The 16924-nt window shown below is 44.4% G+C and overlaps 1 protein-coding gene and 1 pseudogene across 1 annotated transcript in view; one reads left to right on the top strand and one right to left on the bottom strand.

Moving 5' to 3' along the window:
• LOC126425064 (uncharacterized) overlaps positions 1-16069 on the top strand; it is a 191837-nt gene extending 175768 nt beyond the window's left edge. The window contains exons 3-4 of the mRNA XM_050087975.1: positions 7846-8114; positions 13965-16069. Of these exons, the coding sequence (XP_049943932.1) occupies positions 7846-8114; positions 13965-14279 (584 nt within the window). The 3' untranslated portion in view covers positions 14280-16069. The remainder of the gene's footprint in view (positions 1-7845; positions 8115-13964) is intronic.
• Positions 6054-6171, bottom strand: LOC126425641 (5S ribosomal RNA; annotated as a pseudogene).
• Positions 16070-16924: the final 855 nt, after the last annotated feature.

Genomic DNA, 16924 nt, shown 5'->3' with positions numbered 1-16924 from the left:
TTATTTCTTCTCCATGGATTTTAATGCCTACTCCGAATTTTTCTTTTGTTTCCTTTACTGCTTGCTCAATATACAGATTGAATAGCATCGGGGAGAGGCTACAACCCTGTCTCACTCCCTTCCCAACCACTGCTTCCCTTTCATGTCCCTCGACTTATAACTGCCATCTGGTTTCTGCCTCTCGATCTGGAACAGGATATTTTTGTCCCTGGAGGTAGAAGGTTCCATTGTTGCAGTCTCGACCCCAAGACTCCAGCTTGCTGTTTCGAAAGCTTTAGGTCACGAACCAAATCGTTCAGTTCCTTTTGATTAAAGAGCTTCAGCTTGCTGTTTCGAAAGTTTAGGATCGCGAACCAAATCGTTCAGTTCCTTTTGATTAAAGAGCTGAGGCGAAGTGTCATGATATTGAAGGCAGTAATCTTCTGTATGTTCAATACTTCCTGATTCACTTGACATGGGGTCTGATTCCGTGGCTTTAAAATTACAGACAGGAACAGCTAACCCCTCATAATGGGTCACAGGCATATGCAGTGAAGATACATTTGGATGCTTTATTTTATGTCTAGTTTTGCTTGAATGTTCCGAAATATTTGTAACACAGAAGTAACAGTCTGAATAATGGTCTTTAGGCTCACACCACACCATCCGAACAGCGAATGGCATGGCTCGGCATTTTCATTTCAACCACACGGATAAGGTTGTAGTACAGGTTATGCAGGCAATATGATGTGCAAAGTTTTTATCTTGGTCACCAACAGGACAATCAAAATACATTTTATGTGCCTTTTTAACCAAATAAGTGACTGGTTTTCTGTGGGCGTTTGGAGTGAATTTCCCACGCATATAACAAAAGTTGTCGGGGTAGTTTAGACAGTAACGAGATTTCCTAGTTGCCATTTTTCTTTGTGTAAGTTTTAAATACAAAAAGTTTGCACTATCTTTCACAGGAAACATTCACTGAGGATCTCTTTCACACCACTGAATTACCACACCAACCATTTACTGACGATTTGTATATCTTCTAGCTCTCCTCTGCAAATCAAAAACAAACTATTAAATATAATAACAGAAGAACAGCAACAAGCAAGATACCGAATACGAAAAATAAAAAATCTTTAAAAACTCAAAAATTGTACGAGCTAGAAAATTTTGAAAGGTGTATTCGGATTCTACCCACCAAAATACATTCTAGTTGATGTATCACATCCCAGATGCAAAGTGGCTGTTGACTTGTGTTACTGCCTGGATTTTGGAGGGCTATGGGTTACACAACGATGTGAACTGGTTGAGATGAATCTGGAGTGAGGGTTCAGATTTTTGGAGGATACGTTAGAGGGCTAGGAATGCTGTGTAATCAGCATACTGGAGGACATGGTTCCAGTTGAGACACATCAGCTGTGTAAAGGATATACCAGGCTTCTTGCCAAAGAGTCTTCTGCTGAATTTTTCTCTAGTTTTTGGAAGGATATTTGGAATTTCATTTTTGCAATGTGTACCTGGATGCAGCACAAACAAATACTGCTCACCACATATTACATATGAGGGTGAGTCATACGAAAACCTTAAATTTGTAATAACAAATCGAAATTTCGCACCGTTATCCTGGAAGTTGGTAAGTGTGCTACAAACAGCGTGCAGAATGGCCTGTAGGTGGCAGAACAGTGCAGATGCACACACACCGTCGCAGTATCAGTATAAAGATGGCCGCCTTATTTCCTACTTGCATCAGGGAAGAACAGCGTTCTGTTATTCGGTTTTTGCGTAGTGAAGGGGTGAAACCTATTGAAATTCATCGACGAGTGAAGGTTCAGTATGGTGATGCTTGTTTGTCACAGCAGCAAGTCTACGAATGGAGTAGGAAGTTCGCAAATGGTGTTACTTCAGTGGAAGATGCTCCTCGTCCAGGTCAGGCACAACAAGTTGTGACTCCACAGAACATTGCAGCAGTTGAAGCCATAGTGAAGGAAAACCGCCGAATGACACTGAATGACATTCCAGCATGTTTACAGATTAGTCATGGGTCAGCACACCACATTGTGCATGATGTGCTCCAGTTTCACAAATTGTCTGCAAGATGAGTGCCACGGCAGCTGACTGCTGAAACGAGAGAACGACGTGTTGATGCTTGTGAAGAACTTATTCGGCGCTTTGAATGAGAAGGTGATGGCTTCCTAGCAAGAATCGTTACTGGGGACGAAACCTGAGTTCACTTCCACCAATCGGAAACGAAGAGAGCGAGCAAGGAATGGTGCCATTCCTCATCACCAAAACCAAAGAAGTTTTGAACAGAACCATCAGCACGGAAGGGTTTGCTGACTCTCTTTTGGGACGAAAACGGCGTCATTTTCGAGCACTACATGGCTAGAGGGACCACTGTCACCAGTGCATCATACACAGATCTCCTAAACATTCATCTGCGGCCTGCAATCAAATCAAAGCGACGTCGATTGCTGTCAGCAGGTGTCCTTTTGCAACATGACAATGCAAGGCCCCACACTGCCCGTGCAACAGTTGCAACAATCACAGACCTGCATTTTGAGTGTCTTCCTCTTCCACCATACTCACCAGACCTTGCTCCAAGTGATTTCCATATGTCTTGACCATTCAAAGATGCAATGGGAGGAAAGAAGTTCCGTTCTGATGAAGAGGTACGCCACGCAGTGCATAAGTGGTTGCGCGGACTACCAAAAGAATTTTTTTCTAAAGGCATTTATGCAGTTTGTAAACGCTGGAGGACTTGCATTGAGCGTGGGGGAGATTATGTTGAAAAGTGATACAGCTTTGTACCACTTCTGCACCATAAATATTTTAAAAAATATTAAGGTTTTCATTTGACTCACCCTCGTATGTGGCCTAGGTCAAGTGTCGGTTTGCTTCCTGTTACAAACAAAATTATTTTTAAAGGGGGAAGCTCTGTGCAGATTCGACAGAGCAGCCCCACATTAGTATAGTGTGACATTCGTTTTATCTGTATGTATTAACAGGGACAGTGAAACAAGAGGAATGACGAGTACTCCAGCAGGGCTGCTGCACGGCGTCAGCTGTAGGAACAGGCGAGGCTGCTGCTCTGTCGCAGCTGCACTTCTGGCTATTCATCGTGTTTTACAGGCACTGTTAGTATACACTGAGAAACGAATAATGCACTAGTCTAACGCGGAACTGCTCTGTCAAACGGGCGCATAAAATTCCCCTTTAAAAAGAATTTTTTCTGTAACAGGAAAAAAACTGAAGCTTTCTCGTGATGGGGCACGATGTGAAAGACATGATGAGCAGTATGCATTTGGGCTAACTCCAGCTACTCATTGCAAAAACTAAATTTGGAATATATCCCAAAACACCAGGGAAAATGCCCCCAATGACCTGTAGGAGAGCCGGCCGGGGTGGCCGAGTGGTTCTAGGCGCTTCAGTCTGGAACCGCGCGACCGCTACAGTCGCAGGTTCGAATCCTGCCTCGGGCATGGGTGTGTGTGATGTCCTTAGGTTAGTTAGGTTTAAGTAGTTCTAAGTTCTAGGGGACTGATGACCTCATACGTTAAGTCCCATAGAGCTCAGAGCCATTTGAACCATTTTTGAACCTGTAGGAGAGACAAACTGTGTAGGTGTGTTTCTGTGATTTGTGTTTGTGAATTTCATCTTTACACACTACTGGCCATTAAAATTTCCACACCACGAAGATCACGTGCTACAGACGCGAAATTTAACCGAAAGGAAGAAGATGCTGTGATATGCAAATGATTAGCTTTTCAGAGCATTCACACAAGGTTGGCGCCAGTGGCGACACCTACAACGTGCTGTCATGAGGAAAGTTTCCAACCGATTTCTCATACACAAACAGCAGTTGACCGGCGTTGCCTGGTGAAACGTTGTTGTGATGCCTCGTGTAAGGAGGAGAAATGCGTATCATCACGTTTCCGATTTTGATAAAGGTCGGGTTGTAGCCTATCGCGATTGCGGTTTATCGTATCGCGATATTGCTACTCGCGTTGGTCGAGATCCGACGACTGTAAGCAGAATATGGAATTGGTGGGTTCAGGAGGGTAATACGGAACGCCGTGCTGGATCCCAACGGCCTCGTACCACTAGCAGGCTAGGTGACAGGCATCTTATCCGCATGGCTATAACGGATCGTGTAGCCACGTCTCGATCACTGAGTCAACAGATGGGGACGTTTGCAAGACAACAACCGCCTGCACGAACGGTTCGACGACTTTTGCAGCAGCATGAGCTATCAGCTCGGAGACCATGGCTGCGCTTACCCTTGACGCTGCACCACAGACAGATTCGCCTGCGATGGTGTACTCAACGACGAACCTGGGTGCACGATTGCCAAAACGTAATTTTTCGGATGAGTCCAGGTTCTGTTTACAGCATCATGATGGTCGTATCCGTGTTTGGCGACATCGTGGTGAACGCACATTGGATGCTTGTATTCGCCATCGCCCTACTGGCGTATCACCCGGCGTGATGGTATGGGGTGCCATTGGTTACACGTCTCGGTCACATTGACCGCACTTTGAACAGTGGACGTTACATTTCAGATGTGTTACGACCCGTGGCTCTACCCTTCATTCTATCCTGCTAAACCCTACATTTCAGCAGGATAATGCACGACCGCATGTTGCAGGTCCTGTACGGGCCTCTCTGGATACAGAAAATGTTCGACTCCTGCCCTGGCCAGCACATTCTCCAGATCTCTCACCAATTGAAAACGTCTGGTCAATGGTGGCCGAACAACTGGCTCATCACAATACACCAGTCACTACTCTTGATGAAGTGTGGTATCGTGTTGAAGCTGCATGGGCAGCTGTACCTGTACACGCCATCCAAGCTCTGTTTGACTCAATGCCCAGGCGTGTCAAGGCCGTTATTATGGCCAGAGGTGGTTGTTCTGGGTACTGATTTCTCAGGATCTATGCACCCATATTGCATGAAAATGTAATCGCATGTCAGTTCTAGTATAAAATATTCGTCCATTGAATACCCGTTTATCATCTGCATTTCTTCTTGCTGTAGCAATTTTAATGACTAGTAGTGTAGTTCATGTATCACATCCCAGATGCAAAATGGTTGTTGACTAGTTTTACTGCCTGGATTTTGGAGGGCTATGGATTATACAAAGATGTGAACTGTTGAGATGAATCTGGAGTAAGTGTTCAGGGCTAGTAATGCTGTGTAATCAGCATACTGGAGGAGATGGTTCTGGTTCAGGCACCTCAGCTGTGAAGATGATATACCGGGCTTCTTCCCTACAGTGTCTTCCACTGGATTTCTCTCTAGTTTTTGGAAGGACATTTGCAATTTCATTTTTGCAACGCGCACCTGGAGGCAGCACAAACAAATACTGCTCACCACATATTACATATGATGCCTAGATCAAGTGTCCGGTTTGCTTCCCGTTACAAAGAAATTTATTTTTAAAGGGGAATTTTATGTGCAGATTCGACAGAGTAGCCCTACATTAGTCTAGTGTGATATTCGTTTTATCCATATGTATTATCAGGGACAGTGAAACAAGAGCAGTGGCTCAGCAGGGCTGCTGCAGTACTGGCTATTCATCGTGTTTCACAGTCCCTGTTAGTATAAAAATGGGTTCAAATGGCTCTGAGCACTATGCGACTTAACTTCTATGGTCATCAGTCGCCTTGAACTTAGAACTAATTAAACCTAACTAACCTAAGGACATCACACACAGCCATGTCCGAGGCAGGATTCGAACCTGCGACCGTAGCGGTCACTCGGTTCCAGACTGTAGTGCCTAGAACTGCACGGCCACTCCAGCTGGCCTGTTAGTATAGACTGATGAAACGAATATTGTAGTGGATTAATGTGGGACTGCTCTGTCGAATCAGCAGCACTCCGTCTTCAGTCCACAAGTGGCCCATCGGGACCATCCGACCGCCGTGTCATCCTCAGTTGAGGATGCGGATAGGAGGGGCGTGTGGTCAGCACACCGCTCTCCCGGTCATTACGATGGTTGCCTTTGACCGGAGCCGCTACTATTCGAGCGAGTAGCTCCTCAATTGGCATCACGAGGCTGAGTGCACCCCGAAAACGGGCAACAGCACATGGCAGCCTGGATGGTCACCCATCCAAGTGCCGGCCACGCCCGACAGCGCTTAACTTCAGTGATCTGACGGGAACCGGTGTATCCACTGCGGCAAGGCCGTTGCGCTCTGTCGAATGGGCGCATAAAATTCCCCTTTAAAAATAATTTTTTTGGTAATAGGAAACAAACTGATGTTTTCCCCTGATACTGGGCAAGATATGAAAGACATGATGAGCAGTATTTACTTGTGCTGACTCATTGTAAAAATTAAATTGCGAAAATATCCCAAAGCACCAGGGAAAATGCCCCTGACGACCTGTAGGAGAGACACACTGTGTAGGCGTGTTTCTGTGATTTGTGTTTGTGAATTTCATCTACATATCTCGAGTGGTTTTGGTTTTTTTTTTCTTTATTGTGATTGCACTCTCCTGCCCCATATGGACAGGGGAGGGCTGTCAGCAGCACAATCCGCCACTCCTCAGCACAGTGACATGACAACTAATACAAGAAGAAAATGTTACATATAAGGTGATAAAAAAGGGGGACCTAAAACAGAATAAGGGGAGATAATGGAGGTAAAAATACACGGACATGGAGACGTTACATTGAGGGACAATTAAAAAAGTCGACAAAGTTAAAAAACACAGTTGGCGATTCGTAGAACACAAAAAAGACACTGAAGGCACATGCACAGGTTAAAAGTTGGCCACAGTATTAAAAACACTCCAGAACAACAAACTTAAAACCCACTTGGAACACACACGGTGAAGTATAAAACTGCCAGGTGGGACCTGCCAAGGGAGAGGCCGGGGAGGAAGGAAAAGGACAGGAGAGCAAGGGGCAGCAGGGGAGGGGGCGGGATGAAGAGAGTAGGGGCGTCAGTGGGTACACTAAGAGGCAGGAGACTGGTGGGGCAGGAGATGAAGAGGGAAGACAAGGCAGGAGGGAGTGCAGAAACACTGAATGGGAGTGCAAGAAAGGGAGGGGGAGTAGGAGAGGAAAGTCGCTCAGGAGAAGGGAGGCTTAGGAGAGGGAGCCCTGAAGAGAAAGAAGGAAGATGGGGTTAGAGTTGGGTTGGTAGGAAGGGTAGACGTCAGGGCGAAGCTCATCATCTGGGAGGGGTAGATGTTGGAAGTTGCGTTGGGAAAGGAGGTGGAGGATGTTGAGATGGAGAGAGGGTGGGACACAATACAGCAATGACTCAGGGTGAAGAGGAAGGGAGACACCAGAGGGTGAGGTGGATCAAGGCAGCGGACAATATATAGGGTGGGATGTTTTCAAGGAAAAAGAGAAGTTGAGGGAAGGGGATGAGGTCATGGGAGGAGCGGAAATTCAAGCAATGCTGGCATAACAAAGGATGAGGCGGATCAAGGATTTGTGGGTGTGAAGGATGGTGGAAGGATGCAGACCCCATGTCCAGCTGGACAGCAGTTTCAGGAGGCAGAGTCTGTTGGGAGCTTTGTGTTGGATGGTAAGGAGATGGGGAGTCAAGGTGAGGTGGTGGTAAAGGGTGAGGCCAAGGTATTTGAAGGTAGGAGTGAGGTGAATAGGACAGCCATAAATGGTGAGGTACAAATCATGGAGACAGAAAAAGCGGGTGGTGCGGCCTATGATGATTGCCTGGAGGGGAGTGGTTTTGGTTCAGGGACACAATGAAATTCGGAAATTACAAAATGGACACTGTGTGTTAACATACAGTGTTGGTAAAATACAGCCTTCCATATCTGTCCAATAATTCTTAGTCACTCTGTACAATGTTCACAGCCGAATCACTGTTAAATTGCCTTCCATGTCAACAGTTCCTCCGGCTGTCATCCTATCGTCAGGACATCACCACAGCGGCGACACAGCCCACCACCTGGTATCGAAATCTGAAACCACAGTAGGGGGTAGCGCCGGCGGCGCCAGCAACGGTCGCGGTCCGAACCAGGAGGACTCTGGGCCTGGTGCTTTGGTGGTGCTGCATCCACCACAGCCGCTGGTCGCAGCGCACGCTGATGACGACACCATACACGTCATCGCCGCAGTGCCGTTCGCCGTCGCCCACCACCACGAACTGCACCACGAGGTTTGTCTCTCTGAAAGACGACGGGTTCCTGGCTATTATGTTCAATCTCTCTGTATGGGCTACGTGGGAAGGTCTTGGCCTGGAGATGAAACACCATTCTTTTTGGTCACACATGTGCTTACTTGTCAGATTTTTACTTATAAATTTCCACCAATGTTAGAAATACCCAATAGACGTCATGTTCCCATACAAATCTTCATGTATAGGAGTTACTTTTCTTATGTACTGAAAAAGAAGCTCACATAAGAAGAAATTTTCGTCGTCATATTCCACAGGCTTGAAAATACTGGAGTATAACTTTGATAGCATTCGGTTTGTAAAGTGAACCTCAAGTTAGTATTCATTGGCGCCCTCGATTAATCATGGTGTGCCACAAGGGTCTGATATATATACAGGGTGGTCCATTGATAGTAACCAGGCCAAATATCTCACGAAATAAGCATCAAAGGAAAAAACTACAAAGAACGAAACTTGTCTAGCTTGAAGGGGGAACCAGATGGCGCTATGGTTGGCCCGCTATATGGCACTGCCATAGGTCAAACGGATATCAACTGCGTTTTTTTTTAAATAGGAACCCCCACTTTTTATTATATATTCGTGTAGTACGTAAAGAAATATGAATGTTTTAGTTGGACCACTTTTTTCGCTTTGTGATAGATGGCGCTGTAATAGTCCCAAACGTATAAGTACGTGGTATCACGTAACATTCCGCCAGTGCGGACGGTATTTGCTTCGTGATACATTACCCGTGTTAAAATGGACTGTTTACACAATTTCGGAAAAGGTCGATATATATATATATATATATATATATATATATATATATATATATATATATATATATATAAAGGAAGTCAACGAAATATTCTAAAACGTCAACAAATTGTTCAAGGCAAATGGACTATCTCTTTTATTTCCATCTATGACCTATTTTGGTCCTCCGAAAACCAGTTTCATTCAACAAATGTCCATCTTCAGATCGGCATCAAAGTATGAGAAAACCAAATACAACTAGTAGACAGTTTACATCTTAAAACAATAAAGTAGGCAATAATGAAGAACATTTCTTTTATATATCTGCAAAACATGAATGTAAAAGTAATTCTTTTCATTATGACATATTTTATTGTTTTAAGATGTAGACTGTCTACAGTTGTGTTTGGTTTTCCTGTGTTTTACTGCTGAAATGAACATGGTCATCGTTGACCGAAATCGTTAGTCTAACGACCAAGCGTTTTTGTGATCAAAGACGAAAATAAAGTAAATTTATTGATATTACTGTTTTATTCGCGACTGTGTCACAGCTTGTGAAATGGATTATCATTTAATTTTGGGCAAGATTCAGTACGTAGAGTTAATGACTTCTCATGGAACTTCACAACCTATAAAATATGTTTTTCAAAAAATGAAAAATAATAAAAAGATGTGTTCACTTTCTTGGGCTTCGAGATACATCATAACATTAATTGAAAAAAAGATTAATGAAGCACCTTGTTTTGGCTATGTTTGCAGTACATAAGAAAACTGCTATGTGTGATTTAAAATGAAGAAACTTGTTTATCCTGCTTATTTCTACATAGTTTGTCTATGTGAAATTGCATTCGAAATTCGCACTTTCTGTGTGTTGAGATGGGACCCTTCTTACAACTGATTCGGATATCAGTAGCCCACAAGCGTGAATTCCGTGAATTCACATATGCATTGAGAGGACAATCATCCCCCTTCACACCAAAGCCAATCACATCACACAGGCTTTATGAGAATCAAAGAAGATGTAGCTGTCATGCTGATCATATTTTTCAGTGTTGTCACTTTTGGGCGACCACATTTGGTAGCATTTTTCATATTTTCAGACTTCTCTAACTTAGCACACTCCCCCTTGATGGACTTGCCTGATAGATGCTTACCAAGTTCTTCTGTTACAGCATTCTGTGTCTCAGTATACATATAATGTGCACCGGAAGACAAAGGACGCTGTCTGCTGTAATGTTTAGCCCTTTCCTTCCTCATTTAAATACGGTGGGTTTGGAGTAAGTGAAGCAACACATTTATTTTCTCAGACAATTTCGGCTAAAAAAATGCAATATTTGTTGTGGGATAGTGTGGGATATTCCCGCTTCAGCCGATATAGTTTCACGAAGGTCCGATAGGTGACAGCGCTATACGTAACCTTCAAAATGGCGTCTGTAGCGGAGGTGAGTTCGAAACACAGACCTGTCATTGAATTTGTTCTCGCGGAAAACCAAACCATCGCAGATATTCATAACTGCTTGCATAGTGTCTATGGAGACCTGGCTCTGAACAAAAGCAAGGTGAGTGAGGCATCTTTCATCATCTCGAAAAGGTCGCACAAACCTCTCCGACCTCCCGGATGCAGGCCAGCTCACACAGGTATGACTCCTGCAATGTTGGATCGTGCAGCACTCCCATTCGAGGTGATCTATGGATCGTGATCAAACACGTCACTGGTCAACTACTTCTTATCCGTGACAGTGCCTCACATAAATCTGCACACCTGAGAGGAGCTCACAAAACTTCATTGGATTATGCTTCCTCATCTTTCCTACAGGCTGGACCTCACACCTTCCAACTTCCATCTGGTTGGCCCAATGAAGGAAGCACTCGGTGGGAACCAGTACGTGGATGGTGGGGAGGTTATTGATGCAGCAAGACGTTGGCTGTGACGTCGACCACTAGAATGGTACCACGCATGCATACAGGGCCTCCCACTAAGATGGCTTAAGGCCATCACATTGAACGGAGATTAAGTTAAAAATAGGGTTTTATTGCCAAAGGAGTTGGGAATAATATGGTGCATTGTAATCCTGAATAAAACCACTGCTTTCAGGAAGAAAGTGCCGCATTACTTATTGAATGCCCCTCGTATCATATTTGACACTTCCTGACATAGTAGAACACTGTGCGAGATTTGGACTCAGAGGTGGAGCCTTCCCATTTTTGCGTGATGTCCATTCTTCCTTGAGTGCTATTCCGGTAACCTTCGTTTCCATTCTTCTGTATATTATTCTTGTCACCAACTTGGATACACAAAATCTCAAGATGATTGTACGAGGGTCACTCCAAAAGAAATGCACACTATTTTTATAAAAATACAGTTTTCATTCTGCATGTGTGAAAGTTTTACAGTGTGTAGATAAATCCTTCCCGCTTGTTTTCAAACTTAGTTCAACCTGTTCCCGTGAATGGCGCCGTCACAGCATGTCTTCAAGGAGGCTGCTACACTTGACGTTCGTCGGAAGCAACGTGCTGTTATAGAATTCCTGTTCTGTGAAAACGAGACAGTGGGAAATATGCAAAAGAGGTTGAAAAAGGTGTATGGAGATGCTGCTGTCGATCGCAGTACAATTAGTCAGTGGGCAAGCAGGTTACGTGATGAAAGCGGGCACGGCGATGTTGAAGATTGTCCTCGCAGTGGCAGGTCTCGTGTTAACGAATTGGTGACTGCTGACAGACGCATCACAGTGAACGAATTGTCACACTACGTTGGGATAGGGGAAGAAAGTGTTTGCAGAATACTGAAAGTGTTGGCGTTAAAAAAGGTTTGTGCCAGGTGGGTTCCCAAGATGTTGACGGTGGCTCACAAAGAAACAAGAAAAACGGTATGCAGCGAACTTTTGAAACAGTACGAGAATGGTGGAGATGAATTTCTTGGAAGAATTGCGACAGGTGATGAAACATGGCTCCATCATTTTTCATCAGAGACAAAGAGGCAATCAATGGAGTGGCATCATGCAAATTCACCCAAGAAAACAAATTCAAAATCACTCCTTCTGCTGGAAAAGTTATGGCTACGGTGTTTTTCGATTCCGAAGGACTCTTGCTTGTGGACATCATGCCAAGTGGAACCACCATAGATTCTAATGCATATGTGACGACACTGAAGAAACTGCAAGCTCGACTGAGTCGTGTTCGAACACATCGGCAAAAGCAGGATGTTTTGCTGTTGCAAGACAATGCACGGCCACATGTCAGTCAAAAAACCATGGAAGCGATCAAAAAACTCGGATGGACAAATACTGAAACAACCGCCTTACAGTCCTGACCTGGCTCCATGTGACTGTCATGTCTTTGGGAAACTGAAAGACTCTCTTCGTAGAACAAGGTTTGAAGATGATGACTCCCTTGTGCACGCTGCCAAACAGTGGCTCCAACAGGTTGGTCCAGAATTTTACCGTGCGAGTATACAGGCGCTGGTTCCAAGATGGCGTAAGGCGGTTGAGAGGGATGGAAATTATGTGGAGAAATGAAAATATAGTTGCTACAGGATGTATCTACACACTGTAAAACTTTCAAACATGTAGAATCTACTCTGTAGGAATCAGCATGGCTTTCGAAAAACACGATCGTGTGAAACCCAGCTCGCGCTATTCGTCCACGAGACTCAGCGGGCCATAGACACGGGTTCTCAGGTACATACCGTGTTTCTTGACTTCCGCAAGGCGTTCGATACAGTTCTCCACAGTAGTTTAATGAACAAAGTAAGAGCATATGGACTATCAGACCAATTGTGTGATTGGATTGAAGAGTTCCTAGATAACAGAACGCAGCATGTCATTCTCAATGGAGAGAAGTCTTCCGAAGTAAGAGTGATTTCAGGTGTGCCGCAGGGGAGTGTCATAGGACCGTTGCTATTCACAATATACATAAATGACCTTGTGGATGACATCGGAAGTTCACTGAGGCTTTTTGCAGATGATGCTGTGGTATATCGAGAGGTTGTAACAATGGAAAATTGTACTGAAATGCAGGAGGATCTGCAGCGAATTGACACATGGTGCAGGGAATGGCAATTGAATCTCAATGTAGACAAGTGTAACGTGCTGTGAACACATAGAAAGATAGATCCCTTATCATTTAGCTACAATGTAGCAGGTCAGCAACTGTAAGCAGTTAATTCCATAAATTATCTGGGAGTAGGCATTAGGAGTGATTTAAAATGGAATGATCATATAAAGTTGATTGGTTCAAATGGCTCTGAGCACTATGGGACTTAACATCTATGGTCATCAGTCCCATAGAACTTAGAACTACTTAAACCTAACTAACCTAAGGACAACACACAACACCCAGTCATCACGAGGCAGAGAAAATCCCTGACTAGGCCGGGAATCGACCCCGGGAACCCGGGCGTGGGAAGCGAGAACGCTACCGCGCGACCACGAGCTGCGGACTATAAAGTTGATCGTCGGTAAAGCAGATGCCAGACTGAGATTCATTGGAAGAATCCTAAGGAAATGCAATCCGAAAACAAAGGAAGTAGGTTACAGTGCGCTTGTTCGCCCACTGCTTGAATACTGCTCAGCAGTGTGGGATCCGCACCAGACAGGGTTGATAGAAGAGATAGAGAAGATCCAACGGAGAGCAGCGCGCTTCGATACAGGATCATTTAGTAATCGCGAAAGCGTTGCGGAGATGATACATAAACTCCAGTGGAAGACTCTGCAGGAGAGACGCTCAGTAGCTCGGTACGGGCTTTTGTTGAAGTTTCGAGAACATACCTTCACCGAAGAGTCAAGCAGTATATTGCTCCCTGCTACGCATATCTCGCGAAGAGACCGTGAGGATAAAATCAGAGAGATTAGAGCCCACACAGAAGCATACCGACAATCCTTCTTTCCACGAACAATACGAGACTGGAATAGAAGGGAGAACCGATAGAGGTACTCAAGGTACCCTCCACCACACACCGTCAGGTGGCTTGCGGAGTATGGATGTAGATGTAGATGTAGAATAAAATATGGATTTAAAAAAAACAGTGTGCATTTCTTTTGGAGTGACCCTCGTATAATGGCTGTCACACTTACCTGCCCTTGCCCTGTTTGTCCACAGGCAGACCACGTGCTGTCGAAGAGCACCACGCTGACCCTAGCCCAGCACGACAGCGACCCACACGTGCTGGCCAAGACGACGACGGTCACCACGGTGACGCAGCACGACAACGCGCCACTGCTCGTGGTGCACGCACCGGACGCTCCCGTGGTGCTGCTTCACCACCCAGCTGCATCCCAGTCCTCGACGTCGACCACGACTGTGCACAAGCCGCCAGTCACACACAACCTGCTCCGCGTGCCCCTCGGTGGCTTCGGAGTCGGGGTCACATTCGGCGGCGCCGGGGCGGGACACGGCTTCTATGCAGCAGGGTGACACACTCGCTGCCTCTGACTCCATAAAAAGTGTTCGAGATTACGATTTAATCTGTTTATGTAGAACATCCATCCAATAAACAGCAGATTCTCTGGGGTGATATGTAACCAGACATTAATTTGTTTAGGAAATTCGCACGAAAACTATTTTGAGAGTAGTCTTATCAATGTTTTTCACGTCTGTTGTTGTTGTGGTCTTCAGTCCTGAGACTGGTTTGATGCAGCTCTCCATTTTACTCTATCCTGTGCAAGCTTCTTCATCTCCCAGTACCTATTGCAGCCTACATCCTTCTGAATCTGCCCCCCAAATAGCAAAACTCCTTTACTACTTTGTCTCATTTCCCAATCTAATTCCCTCAGCATCTCTTGGTCTCCTTCTACGATTTTTACCCTCCACGCTGCCCTCCAATACTGAATTGGTGATCCCTCGATGTCTCAGAACATGTCCTACCAACTGATCCCTTCTTCTAGTCAAGTTGTGCCACAAACTCTTCTCCCCAATTCTATTCAATACCTCCTCATTAGTTATGTGATCTACCCATCTAATCTTCAGCATTCTTCTGTAGCACCACAATTCGAAAGCTTCTATTCTGTTCTTGTCTAAACTATTTATCGTCCACATTTCACTTCCATATATGGCTACACTCCATACAAATACTTTCAGAAACGACTTCCTGACACTTAAATCTATACTCGATGTTAACAAATTTTCTTCTTCAGAAACGCTTTCCTTTCCATTGTCACTCTACATTTTATATCCTCTCTACTTCGACCATCATCAGTTAGTTTGCCCCCCAAATAGCAAAACTCCTTTACTACTTTGTCTCATTTCCCAATCTAATTCCCTCAGCATCGCCCGATTTAATTCGACTGCATTCCATTATCCTCGTTTTGCTTTTGTTGATGTTCATCCTATACCCTCCTTTCAAGACACTGTCCATTCCGTTCAACTGCTCTTCCAAGTCCTTTGTTGTCTCTGACAGAATCACAATGTCACCGGCGAACCTCAAAGTTTTTATTTATTCTCCATGGATTTTAATACCTACTCCGATCTTTTCTTTTGTTTCACGTCTAACTATCGACATTTATAGAAATCTGAAGCGAAGAAGTCGTCTCCTACATGCGAAATTCTAATTGAAAGTGAGTGACAACAAACTTGAAGGCCAAAACTAGTTGTGTGTAGTGAAACAAATTTTACATCTGGAACTACTTTCTTACCTAATATCTTAATAAGGCAGTTACTCCTCTTATAGGAACTGCCTTCAATTGCAATCTTTGCTGCATGCTATGAAATCACACAGAAAATATAAATGAAGAAGCTCAGGGAGTTCAATCGACAAAGCACAAACACACCCTCTATAACTTGCCATAACTAGAGCTGATCAGAGGCCTACATAGTTCAGAGCTGGTTAGCGCCTGAGGAACGGACTCATCCTACACTTTATATACTTAACTGACACGTCATAGGCAGCCCGCGACACATTTGTGAACAGTAGCTGCGTCAAGGCTGCAAAAAATGTGACGCTACTGCTGTATGTGCCAGTTCAATGTGTTACCAGTGTTGCACTCGGAAATATGGTGAATGAGATGGAAATAACAAAAGTAGAAATTCCCTGGTGTAAAAGGTGGAAACTCAGTGAAAAAACACATATGGAAAACTACGGACTTGAATTTTTTATGGTTTGAAGTACTGCTACAGTGTACTACAAGAAAATTGCACAACTGAAACGCTTCAACTTGAAGCATGTGAGAATGACAAATGTTTTCTTTGATGTTAAGTATTGTTATTTTCTTTGAAAAATATATAATTATGAATTTAATTAATGATACATTCAAATAAAGCAAAAATGCTCCAATTAATTCCTCAGCCCAATTTTTTTCTAATGAACCATGATGTATTCAGTTTGAAGAGACTTTTTAGCTGAGGGAAACCAAGCTATTTCTGGAGCTTATCAGCTCCGTAATCTTGTGTGTTTCTGTGGTGGAGGGCAGACATTTTTTTGTAATAAAACGATTTGGTCCAGGGTCACCCTGAAGAGATTGCAGCCATGTGCCATCGGCTCTCTGCATGTGCACATATCAACCCTTCCCCCACAAGATGTGTTCAGCCATGTTGCGTGCACAATTTCAAGGTGGAGTGTGCGCAGAGTAAGTTGGCCGCACCTCTGCAGACGGTTTGTTACGAGAGGGGATAACTATAGTGCCGGAGATTCCACTGTGAGCAGCCGCAGCATGGTAGTGGAGGTGCAGTTCGACAGCTGAACCTGTACACAAATGTATAACTTGCTTAGATTTCAAGTTTGCTCAGTACCACCAGTAATTCTTTCACAATAATACTGACAAACAGGGTTGACAGAAATGTCCGATTCCACCTGTCTGCTTTGGTCATTGACTTAATGGCGGTGTGGTGTGTGACGTCACTACGGCGTGGAGGTTTGTAGATGTCGTGTTGTATTTTATGATGCCCTCTGGTGCTGGCTGTGGACGTGCTGGATTTAATGCGTGGCATTCGGTTCATTGGGTATTGCTTGTCATCGGGGTAACGAAGTTCTCAGTTCAGGTGGTTGGTGCAGCAACGTGGATTGCAGAAGTATTTTCAACGAGTTATTAAGGTCTTTTTTGTTTGTTTGTGTTTGATGTTTTTGT

The sequence above is a fragment of the Schistocerca serialis genome, chromosome 10 (genome assembly GCF_023864345.2).
Source record: "Schistocerca serialis cubense isolate TAMUIC-IGC-003099 chromosome 10, iqSchSeri2.2, whole genome shotgun sequence".
Classification (NCBI taxonomy): Eukaryota; Metazoa; Arthropoda; class Insecta; order Orthoptera; family Acrididae; genus Schistocerca; species Schistocerca serialis.
This window is presented reverse-complemented; position numbering and strand designations above follow the sequence as displayed.